This window comes from Lutra lutra, chromosome 6 (genome assembly GCF_902655055.1).
Source record: "Lutra lutra chromosome 6, mLutLut1.2, whole genome shotgun sequence".
Taxonomy (NCBI): domain Eukaryota; kingdom Metazoa; phylum Chordata; class Mammalia; order Carnivora; family Mustelidae; genus Lutra; species Lutra lutra.
In genome coordinates this window covers 70,345,311-70,362,889 of record NC_062283.1, presented here as the reverse complement: position 1 = coordinate 70,362,889, position 17,579 = coordinate 70,345,311, and the positions used below count along the sequence as shown (strand labels likewise).

Genomic DNA, 17,579 nt, shown 5'->3' with positions numbered 1-17,579 from the left:
TCTCTATGTTTATTTTTTACATTTATTTATCTTATGAGCTTTAAAGCCTTTTGGGAAGTAGGTGGGAGTAGATGATCAATTTTAGATATTGGTATTAAATGGTATAATTGCTAGAGATGTAAATTTTAATCTATTTCCATTGTAAATTGCATTTTCAAACATTAAAAAATATATATTTAAAAGCATACTTGTTTCCTTTTAGTGATTACCTTTTGTACACATACTTTAAAACGGAAGGTGTAGAAACATTCATAGGTAAATGTGAAATAAATATATTTGCTTCTTTATCAGCAGCTTTCTGTGCTATTGTTCATTATAATTAAACTGCTATTGGGAGTCAACTCTTCGTAATTCTTAAACAACTTGGGGAATGTGTGCTTTTGCTTGCATATGTGTCCGTGCTTGCTTATGTGTCTTTCTGTGCATACATATAAGTCCCTGTGTGGGGGGTGGGGGTGGGGGCAGTGGTGGGCCAGATGAGGAATGTTCTGAGTCTCTTGCTTAAAGCCCTTTCTGTCTGAGATTTGGGGATGTGATCTCATTTGGAGCTCATGGGCCGCTTCACCACCAGTTCTCTATTACTGCCAGGATTACACAGGATGTCAGGAAGTCTGTGTTTTAATGCCATTTGTAATTTGGGACAACTCACCTAATCTCTTTGGGTCTTAGTTTCTTCATATGCAAAATAAAGATGCTTTACCTGATTTGTTTCGGTTCTTAGGTTGGGCCCTCTAAAATATGTTACTGAAAGAGCTGAATGACATGCGGAAACCAATGACTGATCTAGATCCAGGTTCCCTGCCATACAGTATGATGTTTGCTAGTTTCTTTTCTTAGTTTGATCCTCTCCTGGACTAGAGGTTTTTGAGGGGTGCTTAAGGGAAACTAATTGACCGTTTTATCCATAAGCCTGTAAAATAAAAACTAGGTTATGTTTAGAAAGAAAAAAGTATAACTGTTGTGTATTTTCAGAAGATAACATGGACAGAGTATTAGGGTCTAGACAAAGTGGAGAAATAGGAAACTCAAAATAAAAAATTCCTTTGATTTTGGTGCCACATGGTGGAATCCAGTAGTGATGGATTATTTTAAAAAGGAATTATCTCTTTGGAAAAGTTTGGGTGTTTGAAAGAATGTGAGATGAGAAATAGAAGAGTAACAGCTCCATTAAATACAAGTACGTGGTGATGATAATGCACTAATGTCGTTTAGATAGACTGCTTCTCTGTCTTTCTTTTTGAGGAATATTTCATTCCTACTTGGTGAATTACTTGATTTTCATCTGTTTCCACACTCCATTCCACCTGGACCACATGCTGAGAATCACTGCTTTAGGAAATCCCACCAGTGGTTGATTTAATTGCTTGGGTATAGTGAAGGTCATGGTCCTAAGTAAGGTGCAGAGACCCTCCTAGAAGAAGATCATTTTATCCTTACTGTCTACGGAAAGAATGTCTTGATGGTCAGTTTTATTTTATTTTTCTGTACATTAATCTTCAAGATCAAATGTAGGAAAAGTGAAAAGTTTGTTTCCCAGATTAAGACTGTATTTAACATAGTTTTTACTGTTTTTGGCTTTGCTTATTAAAGCATTTTTGGGCTATCGCTTGAAAATTTAAGTAAGAGTTGAAGGTTGAAATCAGCTGTTTCTTTTAAACTTTCATTCTTGTTCTAATGTGGCCAAAGTAATACAGGTGAAAAATACTCAGGCTTTTTTATGGTCAGACTGATTTTGAGTCTGTTACTTATTAGCTATGTGATTTGGGGCAAATCATTTAAACTCTGACTTCCAGTTTCCTTAACTACTAAGAAAAAAGTTGGAGAGTAAGAATTACAGATAATGTATGGTGTGTATATGCCTGCCATATGGTATATAGATGCTTGCTTTGTGGTAACTGAATATTGTTAGTAAGTTAAACACATGTATTGTAGCTATAGAAACACATTTTTTTTTCCTGTGGCCAGCTGCTTGATAACACTTCCAACTGCGTTGCCCTGTGAGTAATTGGGTTCAAAGTGCTCTTCTGCTACTGACCAGTTGGGTAGCCCTGGATATAAAATCAATTTTGATTGGCCTTGGTTTTATTATGTAAATAGTAACTGTCTTAATCATAGTCTTTATATTCTCTGAGATCTCTTTAAATTCTAAAATTTGTTGATATTAGGAAGTTAACCATTAAATAAAATATGGAAATTTCTAATCTTGACATAAAATTTATCAGTGACTGTTTTCTTTGCAGCTAAAATGCTTTTATCATGGATAAGAAGTAAGTTACTTAAATATTACTAAATTTAGAGTAAATCTGAAATACTTTTGAAAGTTTGAAAAATAAAATTGGGCTTTGACTTTTATTTTATTTTTCTGGGTAGATACAGTGTAGTTCATTGGTGTACATGACAAAGTAGGGCTCCCTAAGCTCTCCTCTTTCTTCAAAGGGTCTAGGATGGAAACTTGTTAAAGATCAAGAGATTCTCATTGTATTGGGGGATGATTTGGGACAAAGATTCTCCAGCAGCTGAGGGCTTCTGTCTTCCTCTTGTGCTCTCACTGGGGCTGGTGAGTAAGGAGGAGTAAGGGGGCTCTTACTCCTTAGAGTCCATGTGGACCAGATCTACCACCTGGTTGCTGTAGCCAAATTCATTGTCATACCAGGAAATGGGCTTGACATAGTGGTCATTGAGGGCAGTGTCACTCCCAGCACTGAAGGTGGAAGAGTGGGTACTATTATTATAGTTGCAGTGGACAGCCTGGTCCTCACTGGAACCCAGGATGCCTTGAGGGGGTCCTCCAATGCCTGCTTCACCATCTTCTTGAGATTATCATAATTGGCAGCTTTCTTTAGGCAGCAGGTGAGATCCATGACTGATGCGTTGAGGGTGAGGACATGGAAAGCCTAACCGGGGAGCTTCCCATTCAGCTTCTGGATAACCTTGCCTCCATCCTTGGCTGTAGAAGCAAGGATGATGTTCTGGGTATCCCCTCAGCCATCACGCCACAGCTTCTCAGTGGCGCCATCCACGGTCTTCTTGTGGCATTGATGGCATGGACTGTGTCATTAGTCTTTTCATGTTGCCCAAGTTGTCATGAATGAACTTGGACAGAGGGCCCAGGCAGTTTTTGGTACAGGAGGCATTGCTGACAGTTTTGAGGGAGTTGTAATACTTCTCATGGTTCATGTCCATCACAAACATGGGCCATCATCGGAAGGGGCAGAAGTGATGACCATCTTGGCCACACCCCTCAAATGAGCCTGAGCCTTGGTAGTAAAGACACCAGTCGTCGTAGTAAAGTGGTAGTAAAGACACCAGTGGATTCTACAACATACTCGGTGTCAGCATCATCCTATTTGATGCTGGAGGGATTTCTCTCCCGGAAGATGGAGATGGGCTTTCCATTGATGACAGGTTTTCTGTTCTCAGCCTTGACTGTTCCATTGAATTTGCCATGGATGAAGTCATACTGGAACACACAGACCATGTAGTTGAGGTTGTAAAAGGGTCATTGATGGTAACAGTTTCAACTTTGCCAGAGTTAAAAGCAGTATTGGTGCCCAGGTGCCCAGGTGCCCAGGATGGCCAAATTCAAATCCCGGCTGGCACTGCACAAGAAGATGCATCTGTCTGTTGAACAAGGATGGATAGAGAGCCTGGGCTTCAAATTTTAATATCTGTATCTTCTCTCTGTAAAGAATTTTTATTTATTTTTTAAGTAGGGCAACTCTTGAGAAATTATTTGACTTAGGTCCATGTTTGTAATAGTCCACATTCAAAAGTCCCACGTGCTACTCTGTTTTCCTGCTGAGCAGGAAGCCCGATGTGGAGCTTGATCCCAGGACCCCAAGATCTTGACCTGAGCCAAAGGCAGACGCTTAATGGCTGAGCCACTCAGGTGCTCCTTTAACTTCTTTCTTAACTCTAGGAGTTTTACTCAGTTATTAATAACTCATGAGGTTTTTGGTTTGAAAGATAAATCATATTGGGACTACCAGGCAGTATATGCCTTTTTTTTTTTTTTTTTAAGATTTTATTTATTTATATGACAGAGAGAGATCACAAGTAGACGGAGAGGTAGGCAGAGAGAGAGAGAGAGGGAAGCAGGCTTCTTGCTGAGCAGAGAGCCCGATGTGGGACTCGATCCCAGGACCCCGAGATCATGACCTGAGCCGAAGGCAGCGGCTTAACCCACTGAGCCACCCAGGCGCCCCAGTATATGCCTTTTGAAACACAAAATATACGCCTTATCACAAAGATTTAATTAAGTAAATCTAATTAAACCTTTGAAGTTGTTTTTTGTTTGTTTGTTTGTTTTTTAATTTGTAAGTTATTGCTACACCTAGCATGGGGCTCAAACTCACACAACCACAAAATCAGGAGTCATATGCTCAACTGACTGAGCAAGCCAGGCACCCTAATTAAACCTTTAGATCTAACTTCCAGTTAACAGATCTACGTACAGGAATATATTCCCAATCTGCATAGAGGAATATATTAGACAATAGTATAAAGAAATACGACATGCAGAATGAAAGTCACTGTGATGAAAAAAAGAGGTAAGGGTTGTGATAGATTACATGGCTTATTTTAAACTATTTCTGAGTGTAGGTTCACTTTATTATAATCTTCATATTGATCAAAAAGAGTGTATATTTTTCAAATATTTGCTTTCCTTTTGTGATCACTTTGTTTCAAAGACTATAAAAAACCTATAGGTTTTTGAGTTTTTGATTTTTTTTTTTTACTAAGAAGGACTTTTTAGATAGACATTTTTAAAGATTTTATTTATTTATTTATTTGAGATAGAGTGTATGAGAGAGAGCACAAGATTAGGGGCAGAGGGAGAAGGAGAAGCAGACTCCCTGCTGAGCAGGGAGCCTGATGCGGGGCTCGATCCCACGACCCTGAGCTCATGACTTGAGCCGAAGGCCGACACTTAACTGGCTGAGCCACCCAGGTGCCACAAGACTTACTTGTATTTTAAAGGAGCGGTCTTCAAGATATACTGAACATTGTCTAGTAACAGGTGATTTTAAAGGTTTATAATTATTTTGGTAGGCATATTTTTGTTAAATGGAAGAAGATCTATAAGATATTTATCATACATGTAAGGTTTTTTTTTTCTTTTCTAAGTTTTTCAGTTAGGAGTATTTGTGAAAGACACTGTGTGAAAACTGTTACATACCCTTTTAGAAGACAATGGAAATGACGTTCTACTTTAATCTCTTGTGTATGTTTATTATATTCAAAGAACAGAGTCAACTACTAGCATAATTATTTCTTTTAGCATTTAAATCTTTTTTTAAAAACTGAAGGGTAGTTGATACACAATGTGACATTAGTTTCAGATGTACAAATATGCTCTGCTCTGCTCAGCATAGATGTAGCTACCATCTGTCGTGCAGCGCTATTATAATACTGTTGAATATGTTTCCTATGCCATACCTTTCATCCTGTGACTTACTCATTCTATAACTGAAGGCCTGTACCTTTCATTCCTGTTCACCCCTTTTTGCCCATTCTCCTACTCATAATGGTGTGTGTGTGTGTGTGTGTGTTTGGAGGGAGGGGGAAAGAGAGTGTGTGCTTGCAAGAAGAAGAAAAAAATAGATTATCGTGTAGAAAAATAGGCAAGAGACTTGATAGGCACTTCACAAAACAGACTAATCAGATGGCCAGTAAACATATGAAAAAGGTGATTAACCTTATTAGTAATCAAGAAGGTTTAGTTAAAATCATGATGGAATTCTACTGCTTTCCTACCAGAATGGCTAAAAGTAAAAAGATTGACAATACCAAGTGAAGGCAAGGATGTAAAGCCATCAGAGTTCTCATACATGATGGGCATGTCAGTTGCGCAATAACTTGGAAAACTGACTTTATTTGCCAAGGTTTAATGTCCTCATACATTGTAAACCAGCATTTTGTCTCTTAGATATATACTGAACAGAACTGTATTCCATATGTACCAAAAGGCAGGTTTATATAAATATCAATTTAATAGTCAAAAACTGGAAAACAGCATAAATAATCAAAAAGAATGGTAAATTTTGGTGTTTTCATTTAGTGAATACTATATAGTAGTGAAAATGAATGAGCTGCAGCTATACAAAAGATGAATCTCATAAACATAAGCTTAAGGCAAAAGCCAGGCATGAATGAACATACTATATGATTCTCTTTATATAACATTCAAAAACAGGCAAAACTAGTTGTGGTGTTAGAATTCAGGGTATTACTCTAATAATTCTGTGGATGAAAGTGGAGGTAGTGATTAGGAAGGAGCCACAAGGAGAGTCCCCAAGTGCTAATACTGCCCTGTTTCTTTATCTGGATGGTAGTTCAGTAGACCTTTTTTTTTCTGGAATTCATTGTGTGTGTACTTCTCTGATGTAAGTTATACATGAATAAAAATAATATAAGAAGCAATGAGGAAGTTCTCCTGATAGGGAGCGATCTCCAAGAAGTAACACGGGCAAGATGCAGCAGTGTTTACATTATGAAACATTCTGGTTTCTATTTATAGCATGCCACCTCTTTTCTTCTACCTCTGGTTGTTACCCAAGCCCCAGTCCTTGGCCATCTGTTTTCCCTCTAATTCAGTCTTAGGATATAAATTCCTATCTCTGTGCTTCTTGTGCCAACCCGAGTCCCAATTTATCACTTTTTTTTTTTTTTAATTTCCAACATTCTGTGAGATAGTTCCTATTGATTATATCATGGCTAACACAAAAATCAAACATGTCTAAAACTTATCTAACTCCCTCAAGTCTAAATAAGCTACCATCTTGATTTTGCTATTTCTTTCAATGGCTTCAGTATTCTCTAAGCTTCAAGTATTTGTCATTGTTGATCTAACTCTCCACTGGAATCCAGTCTGTGTTGCCAGCAATTTCCTTTCAGCATTCTGAAATGCTTTATTTCCATTTCCAATGTTCCCATGATAACATCATTTGAAAAGCTACAATAGGGTGTTGCTAAAGGGTGAAGTCCCTGTCTTCACTTTTCCTGCAAATAGCATGTTGCTAAAATGGCATTGGAAAAAAATGTTTCAAAGTTATACAGTGATGATGGTTGCATAACTCTACGAAATATACTAAAAACTGCTCAATCGTATACCCTTTTTTTTTTAAAGAATTTATTTATTTATTTGACAGAGAGAGAGATCACAAGTAGGCAGAGAGAGGCAGAGAGAGAGGAAGGGAAGCAGGCTCCCTGCCTAGCAGAGAGCCCGATGTGGGGCTCAATCCCAGGACCCTGGGATCATGACCTGAGCGGAAGGCAGAGGCTTTAACCCACTGAGCCACCCAGGTGCCCCTCAATGGTATACCTTTAAAGTACATTTTATGGTACAGCAATTATATCTCAAGAAAGCTGTGATTGAAACAAAACCAAAAATGTCATTGAGAGCATGTAGTGATTTCCATTGGGAATAAATCTTAGTTTTGGTCTTTCATCCAGAACTAGTCATCCAGCTTCATGTTCCTAACCAGTCTTGGGCAGTCTGAGCATTACTGAGAGAAGAAAACTTCTCTGAGTAATCTAATCTCCTTGATAATAACATCTTCGTATTGTAGTAAGTGCTTTCATGTATAAGATTAATAATCTCATGAGAATAGTCAAAGCCATGGATATTATCCCTGTTTTAAAATTAGGGAAACCAGTGAGGACAGAGTGATTTATTTGGAAGCACAGGGCTAGTCTTAGCATTCATTTCAACTTAAAGATATTTCCTGAACATCTTTTGTGTACTAGGTACTGATTGGTGCAGTTGGGATGCAGAGATGTATTTTAGTCCTTTGGTCGTTGAACCCAGAGAATTTACCCAAGTTGCTTCTGGTTTCTCTCTGCCTCTGCTAGTCTTCTTTCCATCTTTAGACTGCTTTACTACTTCTGTTTTGTCCTTGTCATTTAACTTCCAAGCACTTCTGAACTCTCTTTCCCTCACTAACACTCTTTAAACCTTCCTTTGCTTTGAATTTCTTGGGATGACTAATTCTAAATATATTTGTAACTTGCCACATTTTTCTTTAGTGGGCTTGCATTTAGATCACCTAAGTTGATAAGAAAGATTCTCCAAGACATAAATAATTATCTATAATTTTAAAGATATTTCCCACAATTCTTTTCTCATTGAGCCCCTTGATGCTTAGGCCAATTATGTTGCATTTAAATAGAAAACTCAGACCTTTCCTTGAGCTTTAATCTGTTGGCCAGTTTGGAAGACCAGACCCACAAGAAACATATTCTGTATGCAATTGTAAAACATACCAGTTGTGAAAAGTAGAAACTTCAACTTGAATGTATAAGTGGTTCTGAGGAGTTGTTCTGCTATAGCAGAACTGTAGCTTACCCTTAACTCTGATATTTAGGCCCATTGTGACCTCAGTGGCTCCCACCTTAGCACCTGAAGTAATTACTAGATAGTGGGTTGGTTGATGTGGGCTAGTATTATCTGGGGTGGCCACTTGCCTCTCCTTTGCTATACCATTAATGTTAGTGGACTACTGTAGCACACGTTATCCCTGAAGATGATGAACCATCCCATATCTCTATATTTTCGTAAGCTTTGTAGGTAAAGGTGAGACAGTGAAAAGCCCTCTTCAAATAAGCAAAGTAAAATGGAAGTAGCATTCTGTGCTATTAGGAGGTATTAGGAGATGGGGGTCCCTGGCTGGCTCAGTTGGAAGAGCATGGGACTCTTGATCTTGGGGTTTTGAATGTGAGCCCTACATTGGGTATAGAGATTATAAACAAGCAAACAGACTTTATTTTAAAAAAAGAAGGTACTGTTTATGGTAGAGTTGGTTCTCTTGCCACTCAGATATCTTACCTGTGCTATTGAATTTATGACTGTTTAGTTGGATGTCTTACAACTCAGTTCATCTGTTCATTTTAAAGGTAGTTTCTCTGTGTCATCTTTAAATAATAGAGTCAAAATAAAGAAAATTAGCTTACTTGATGGTTTTTATTGTTGTTCTTTTATAAGGCACAGTTGGTGGATCTGAAATCTGAGCTGACAGAGACCCAGGCAGAGAAAGTTGTGTTGGAGAAAGAAGTCCACGATCAGCTTTTACAGCTGCACTCTACCCAGCTTCAGCTCCGTGCTAAGACTGGTCAGAGTGTTGACTCTGGTACCATTAAGGCAAAACTGGTAAGTAGTTTAGAAGGTGACATATACTAACATGTATTTTAGAGGGTGAAGAGGACAGTTTTTAATGAGGCTTTTGAATATAGAGGGTAATATATGCTCATTGTGGGAAATTTAGAAAACGCAGTAGATGTCAAGATCTTTACGAGCATCCACAGTCTTATTAGCGAGGGTGAGAAGGGATAATACCAATAAGCAGTTGATACTTAGAATGGGGTTGTTTTCCTATTTGAAAGTATCTGTGTAAATATATTTTAAAGGTATTTGTGATTATAACCTGTAAACGTAATTTTTGCCCTATTGGATCGGTTAGGATTAAGTTCTGCTGCATGTAACAGAAAGCCAAATAACATTGGGATTATTCTCGAGTAGTACAAATTATTTCCTCCCGAGTCTGATATAGGTAGTCTAGAGCTGGTATAATACCTCCATAGATAACTAGGTATATCCAGGTTTTGTGGTCTGCCATTTTTAGCTCATGGTTTCCATCCTTAGGATTTCTTCATTCCAGGCAGGAAGAAGGAAGAATCTAAGGGCAAAAGGATGCTTCCACGCTGCATTAACCTTCTTAAAAGAACTTTTCATGAAATCCTCCTCAGCGATTTTTGCCCGTCCAGTTAGCCATCTCATTGGCAACCCCAGCTTGCATTTCAGCCTCTCAGCTGGTCACATGGCCATCTCCAGTCAATCTGGAGCCCTGTTAATAAGGAAGAAGGGGAGAACGGAATTAGGTGCCAACCAGTGGCACATTTTTTTCTGTTGCTCTTATAAGCATTTTTCCTGCCACTGAACATTCTTTAATGTTTGTATAATACTCATTATAGACATTTTCCATAGTTAACCTTTGCCCTCTTAATACAGGTTGTTTAAGTAGAAAATTTGTTTAAGTTTCATTTCAGCTTAATCTCCTATATATTAAGTGTGTACTATGTGCCAGACACTTGTTTGACCATAGAGGACACAGCAATAAGACAGGTACAGTTTGGGAGAGCCAGGGAGATGAAATGATGATGATGATAGTCATACATTTTTAAGTTTTACTTGATTTCCATTAATTTCATTTGATTGGGTTTCTAATACTGATGTTAGAATTTATTTAACTGAGTATTTATTTAAACGTTTTAAATTTAGAAATTCTATGAATCTTAAGTTAGTAACCTTGTTCTGTTTAACTGAAATGAGTCAGATTTCTCGCCTCTTCTTTGGGATGTTTGATGGTAACGTTGAGAAACAGTGTACTTTTTCACTAGAAAAGAATTTACTTGAAGTTTTAACATTAGATCTGAAACAGGGTGCTATGGTGATGAAACAAGTAGTTTTAATCTAACACTATGGAGTTACTATTATTTATGGATATGCAAGTATATTTGTTCTAATGAACTTTTACCCCAATGATGTTCAGCATACAGGAATTTTCATTATAATGATTATACCACTAGATACATTCATTTGTTTGATATTTTTCTAATTATCAAACTTTTTTCTTATATCTTAAGTCTGTCCCCTCTGTGGAGGAGCTGGTAAGTATGTTGTTTCTGTTTTGCGTTAGTATGTCATGCTGAAGTGTTCTTAGTGTCTTATTTGCATATTACATGTTGTCACTTTGTATTTGGAAATGGTATTCATGATGATAGTTTCTTAATCTGCCAGTACCTGAAAAGTTTGCTCTTTTCTCACTACACGTTGTTAAAGATTTTTCTTCTGTTTGGGATTTGTAACCGTTATTTGCAGAACCCATTAATAATTGACAACTTCTGGGCCTTGTAACTTGCTCAGACCTCTGCTTCAAAAGAGCAGTTGGTTTTCCCACTTGAGTGTTTGGATGTTAACATTAAACAGATCTAGGTTTTTCCTCTTTTTCTATTTGAGTTTATCCCTGGAGAAAGAATGTGCATGTTGGTTTCTTATTCACCCACTGCATGTATTATAACTTTTTAGCAGTCTTGGAATAATGGTGTGGCTTTTTTTTTTTTTTTTTTAAAGATTTTATTTATTTATTTGACAGAGAGAAATCACAAGTAGGCAGAGAGGCAGGCAGAGAGAGAGAGGAGGAAGCAGGCTTCCTGCTGAGCAGAAAGCCCGATGTGGGGCTCGAACCCAGGACCTGGGATCATGACCTGAGCCGAAGGCAGCGGCTTAACCCACTGAGCCACCCAGGCGCCCCAATGGTGTGGCTTTTGAAACAACTGATTTTTGAGACTCTTTACCAGAACTTATTTTAGAAAATATCAATATATAAATTCTTAATATTTTTCTCACTATCCTAACCTAATCAAGTTCCAGTTTGTCTTATGGCTTTATTTCTTGTGGTTCTCTGAGTAGAAAATGAGCTTCTTGCTTATTACCTATTAAACAGGTTAACGAAAGATACATATTTTTTCTTTAAAACTAAAAGTGATTAACTTCAGTTTTCTTAGTCCTATTTGTGCTTGCAAATGTTATTTTCAGGCCTGAGAGTTTGTCAGATTCGTTAGGGATTTGAATCATGAGAGCAAAATGGTGACTTATGCGTTTTTTAGATTTCATTATTATTGTATAAATAGCTCATCGAAGTAATTGTAAGTAGAAACTTCTCAACATAAAGTTTATTTAGTCCATAAACCAAAGAATACTTGCTCTTCTGGAATTCTTTTTCTGAAACAAATAGCATTAACATCAGTAAATTTCATAAAAAAGATTTTTGTTCACGTCATCCAAACTGTGGGATTTTATTTTGGAACTGATACTTGCCTTTTAGGAAATAGGTTCTGAAATAAATTGTGATTTTAATAATTCCAAGGTTGTTGTAAAAGGAGGATTCTGAATTATTCAAAATCTTGAAAAACAGTATCTAGAAATTATGGTCTAATGGTTATATTTTTTTACAGAAGTTGAAAAAGCCTGATAATTAGTTTTTCTCTATTTATAATAACAACAAATTATTTTTAATCGAAGAGGTGATAAATATATCTGCCATTTGGTAATCACTCATTTCAGCTTGTATATTTTTATGTGTGTTTAAGACTGATACTCCCTGCCTTATATTTGAGTATATGATACATTGAGGCTTAGCTGCATCATTTATTGACACACTGTTGTCAAAACAGGAGACCAAAGCAGACAGTTACCTTAGTGCCAAAATATATTCCAGAATCGTTAGAAGTTTGTTTAAATTTGTTTCTCAGCTTAATATCCGTAATAAAAAGGGGAATCATTATAATCATCAGTTCCCATACAATAGAAACAGTATCACCTGCCATTTGCTCAAGAGAAACACTTTTTCTGGTGCTGAGCTAGATCTTTATTTGTCTCACAAAGGGGACATAGTGAACAGTGTCTTCCACATCTCGTCAACAAATACAGCCACATTTTCACAAGATTTATAGATTCTCTGAATCAGCGAGTCGGTAAAAGCAGTTCTGTAAGGCAGCGAAAGGATAAATGGAAGTTTACAATGTTTGGATAGTTTTCTTGATCCAAAAATAACACTTAAAATATCTAGCAGGGCCCTTACTCAACTTTCAGAAGAGTTTTATTTAGCCACAGTTTGTGTGTGTGTTTGAATTTGACTGCCTTTAGGCAGGATTTTGTACCTTCCATTTTCCACTCTACTTTGTCTTGTATTGGCTTCTCTGTTTTGTGCTTGGGCCCTGAAGTCATTTACATTAGTCACCCCTGATTTATAGGAACAGACATAGGAAGCATTATTTCTCATGTGTAAGCTCGTGATAAATATTGGATGGCAAAGATCTTGAGGTTTTATACTCTGGCTAACACCTTCAATTCACATATATGGACTATCCACCAAGTGGAGCAGGGACGGCATCCTTTTATGAGAGCTAAAATTGAATGTCCATCCTACCTCATAGAAGGCAGGTGAGGCCCTGTTTTCCTCTGCGAACATTTTCATATTTTAACCTCATTTACTTTGGCATATGGACAGATAGATGAATCAGATCCCCAAATTCAGTGATAATCTATACCATAGATATACTTAAGTAGAAAAATTTTTTTAATGTGTAAATGTTTCAGTGCATTTGTTACCAGCATTTTTCCATGACCATCAAACATTCTTTAAAAAATTAGAGTGTTCTAATTTAAGCAGTGTAAGTTTCTTATAGTCCTCTAAGGTAAATTAGCTGTAGAATCTATCTGTGTAACTGAAGGATTTTGACTTGTTTATAGAATTATTGCATTAGGGATGCCTGGGTGGCTCAGTCTGTTAAGTATCTGCCTTTGACTCATGTCATGATCCCAGGATCCTGGGATCGTGTCCCCATCAGGCTCCTTGCTCAGCAGGAAGCGTGCTTCTCCCTCTGCCTACCACTCTCCCTGCTTGTGCTATCTCCCTAATAAATAAATAAATAAAATCTTTAAAAAATAAAGTTTAAAAACCACATCAACAAAAACAAACAGCAACAAAAAAGAATTGTTGTGTTAAAGTTAATTAAATGTGTGGATGCAACCACCAGAATGATTATTTTTATTTTAGTTTAGTTTCTTGAGACATTTTTAGAAAGGAAATAGAGAGCAGATGTAATTATTCATTGAAGCCACTCCTATTAGTATATGATGACGTGAGCTTAGAGAAGACTAATTCTCTTAGTATCCTCAGTGTCAAAGTACCCTAAAGCACAGAATTATCTTATGTGGAAGCGGTCCCAACACCTTCTGGTACTAGTTAAAAAGAATTGGATCCAAATCTTTGTTTTTGTGTTCCATTTTATAGAAATGAAGTAACTTTTATTACATGCTTTCATTGTTGGTATTGTAGACTGTGTGCGCTTTTATGTATTTTGAGGAACATGGTCTGTTGCCGAAAAGCCTTAAGAGTATTTTCATTGCATTGTGGTTTTTTTGTTTTTGTTTTTGTTTTAATGAAAATAGGAGAGAGAGCTTGAAGCAAACAAAAAAGAAAAAATGAAAGAAGCTCAACTTGAAGCTGAGGTGAAGTTGTTGAGAAGAGAGAATGAAGCTCTTCGAAGACACATAGCTGTTCTCCAGGCTGAAGTTTATGGGGCAAGACTGGCTGCTAAGTACTTGGATAAGGAACTGGCAGGAAGGTGTGTAAAAATGAGTACCTTGTACTCCGAGGTAACAAATTGGATATTTAATGAGGTTGATTCTTACCTCTTGTAGTAAATGAAACATTAATCTTTAAAGAGTTATTTTACAGTTGGGTATAGCTTATTGTTGTTAATACTGATAGCATTATATATTGCAGATTTATTTAGCCATACTACATAAGTATTTCTGGTTTACACACACACACTGATAGGAACTTATTTTGAAACGCAAATAACTCTACATCTGCACTTTTCAGCCATTTCCTGCCTTGAAACCATAAAAGATGATGTTCCCATGTACAGCATGACTTCCATAAGGAATTCTTTCTATGATCATTGAAATGTAATCTTTTTTGAACCTCCAAACACATTGGAATGACAGTGACTTTATCATAATAATACAGAGTTCTGCTTGCATTAATTTTTTAAAGTTAATTATTCACAGACTTTAGTGATTTATTATTTTTGTAAATACTTTTTTACTCATTGTTTTGATACCGTATTAAGAACTGATGTGGAGCAAATAAAAGTAATTTATATCATGTTGAAGTGAACATTTTCTGACTTTTGCCATATTTAAAATAATGATTTTGTAAAAAAAAAAAAAAAAAACAACTGTCATTAAAAGAAATGTTTTTGTACAGTTAGACTCTTGTAAAGACCTAGTATTCAATAGTATCTGAGTTTATTGACCTACCCTGATTGTGTGCAAGATGTGAAACATGGTCATTGACATTAGTCTCAAAAATTGTTTTGAGATGTATTTGAATTAAGTATATGATTAGAAAAGGTCTCATTCATTCTTTTTTAAAGAAATTAGTTCTCTCTCGACATCTGTTCTTTTCAGACTTTTGGTATTTTACAAATCTGAGAGACCTCAGGAGGTTCCTAAAGGGATTTGTTTTATTACTAACACATTTATGCAAAAGCTATTTGTGTTCAGTAGTTTTTCTGAATTCTCTCTGTAATAAAAATTATAATAATGAAAAACTAACTGAATTAACTCTTTTCTCAATATAAAGGGTCCAACAAATACAGTTACTAGGACGAGATATGAAGGGACCAGCTCATGATAAGCTGTGGAATCAGCTGGAAGCTGAAATACATTTGCATCGTCACAAAACTGTGATCAGAGCCTGTAGAGGACGTAATGACCTGAAGCGACCAATGCAAGCCCCTCCAGGCCATGTATGTTTGCTTTATTACTCTTTCTTACTCAGCCTCTTCCTTTTTCCTTTAGTCAGAAGTCCTTACCATGTTTTTTATTCTAGTAGTATTTAAAGCCATTATTTAAAGATTTTATTTATTTATTTGACAGAGAGAGAGATCACAAGTAGACGGAGAGGAAGGCAGAGAGAGAGAGAGAGGGAAGCAGGCTTCTTGCTGAGCAGAGAGCCCGATGTGGGACTCGATCCCAGGACCCTGAGATCATGACCTGAGCCGAAGGCAGAGGCTTAACCCACTGAGCCACCCAGGCGCCCCTAAAGCCATTATTTAAAAAGGGAAAGTAGAATTAAATGTATTTAGAATAGATACATAAAGTTCTTGGTTGATTTACCCTGAAATGCCCTGAAAGTGATATTTCTGAAAACTGAACTGTTGCTAGCAAAGACATATTGCTTATGCTTTGGCTCATATTTCAGAATTTTCCTGGATCATGATTATGCATATTTAAATTGTTTTTTAAAGCTTAGCAGAGAACATTAGTAATTTGTCACTAATAATTAATTTAAAATTATTAATTTTAATAAATATTTTTAAATAAATTGATTAATAGATTGGCAAGTATTTGGGGGGTAGTTCTTAAAGGAAGTTTTTGGTAACTTGATTCTACTGTAGTTTTTTCCACCTGTTTGGTCTTGAATTAAGATGGAATTTGAGATCTGTGTCCAACTGTCTGCGTCTGTAGCCACCAGTGTACAAGGGCTTTTCTATCTGAATAAATCTTGATTAAATTTCATTACTACAGCTGTCTGAAAATATAAGCCCTTCCATAATAAAAGTATGTCTGACTCCTTCCCAGTGGCTTACATGTCTTAGTACCAGATAAACCATGGCCTTAAACAAGTTCAAGTATTTGTTGCCTCTGTAAAGATTATTGTGAGAATTGACATGTACATGAAGTTGGTGAGAGAAGAGTGGGGATTACAATAAGCACTTATGCCATTGCTTCTCTGGGACATTGGGGACCATTAAATTCCAAGCAGTGGCTAGACGGCAAAAGGTATTTCATGCTACCTAAAGGATTATGAACTTTTACCTGATAATCATGGGATTTTTAATAAAATGGTGGACTCAAGATTTAACATTATTTTGACACATTACTTTGGCGTAGTGAAGAGAATATATTGGGAGAGGGCCTACATGAGAAAGACACAGTAGTAACCTGAGGAGAAAGTGATGAATGTAGGGGGAGTATATTTGAGAGGAAGGGTAGCTTTGAGAGAATTAGAATCAAGGAGAGTTGGGGGCACCTGGTTGGCTCAGTCAGTAGAGCATGTGACTTTCAATCTCAGGGTCATGAATTTAAGCCCCACACTGGGTGTGGAGCCTACTTAAAAAGAAAAAAAAAAAAAAGAATCAAGAAGACTTGGTGATTAACTGATTTGGTTATGTGGGTAAATGAGAAGGAAGAGTATAGGTTTTTGGTGCAGACAGTTGAGTGAGATGATGGCATTCACTGATAAAGCAAATAGAGGAAAAGGAAGATTTGGGGGAGAAAAATGAGATTTGTTTTCGACATGTAATATTTGAGGTGCCATTGGGACAAACAAAATATATCCTGTTGGCTATATGACTCTGGAATTTAGGAGAAGTCTGAGTTGAAGAAATATTAGGTAAATCATCTATCTGTTATAACCAAACCATGGAATTGATTAAATAACCGAGGGAAGTATATAGAAAATAAAAAGAATAGGAGGCCAGGGATGGAAAGAAACTTCTAGGGAGTGAGGGAAAGACATGGATCACCGAAGAAGGGAGTCTGAAATGGAGCTGTCAGATATAGTCCATCTAGTAAAGTAATGTAATAGAAACCAAGGAAAAGAGGGTTTCACGAAGGGGTTAGTGAACAGTATCAACTTTCCACAATGTTTAAGTAGGATAGTGACTAAAATTTATACATTGGATATAGTCAGGTTGGTTGCCAGTGACTGGAGAGAAGACAGTTTTAATAGAACAGGTGGGCACAAAACCCGAATTACAGTGACTGAAATAATGAATGTGGGAGGCAAGGAAGTAGGTATCATAGGGATTAACTTTGTGTGAAGGTTAAGGAAAGATGGAGGGTGGTAGCTAAAGAAGACAGTAGTAATTAAAGGTTTTTATTTTGTTTTATGTTTTCACATGGTTGGTATTCAGAGCTGGAAGAGGCTTAGAATTTGTGTATG

The 17,579-nt window shown here is 36.7% G+C and overlaps 1 protein-coding gene across 3 annotated transcripts in view; it reads left to right on the top strand.

Moving 5' to 3' along the window:
* The window catches only part of GOPC (golgi associated PDZ and coiled-coil motif containing), a 41,921-nt gene that overhangs the window by 10,727 nt on the left and 13,615 nt on the right, over positions 1 to 17,579 (top strand). For 2 of the 3 annotated variants that reach the window (XM_047734687.1, XM_047734685.1), the window contains exons 2-5: positions 8,984 to 9,148; positions 10,642 to 10,665; positions 14,012 to 14,187; positions 15,213 to 15,378. In XM_047734687.1, coding sequence (XP_047590643.1) covers positions 8,984 to 9,148; positions 10,642 to 10,665; positions 14,012 to 14,187; positions 15,213 to 15,378 — 531 coding nt within the window. The remainder of the gene's footprint in view (positions 1 to 8,983; positions 9,149 to 10,641; positions 10,666 to 14,011; positions 14,188 to 15,212; positions 15,379 to 17,579) is intronic. The other variant, XM_047734686.1, reaches the window with a different exon arrangement.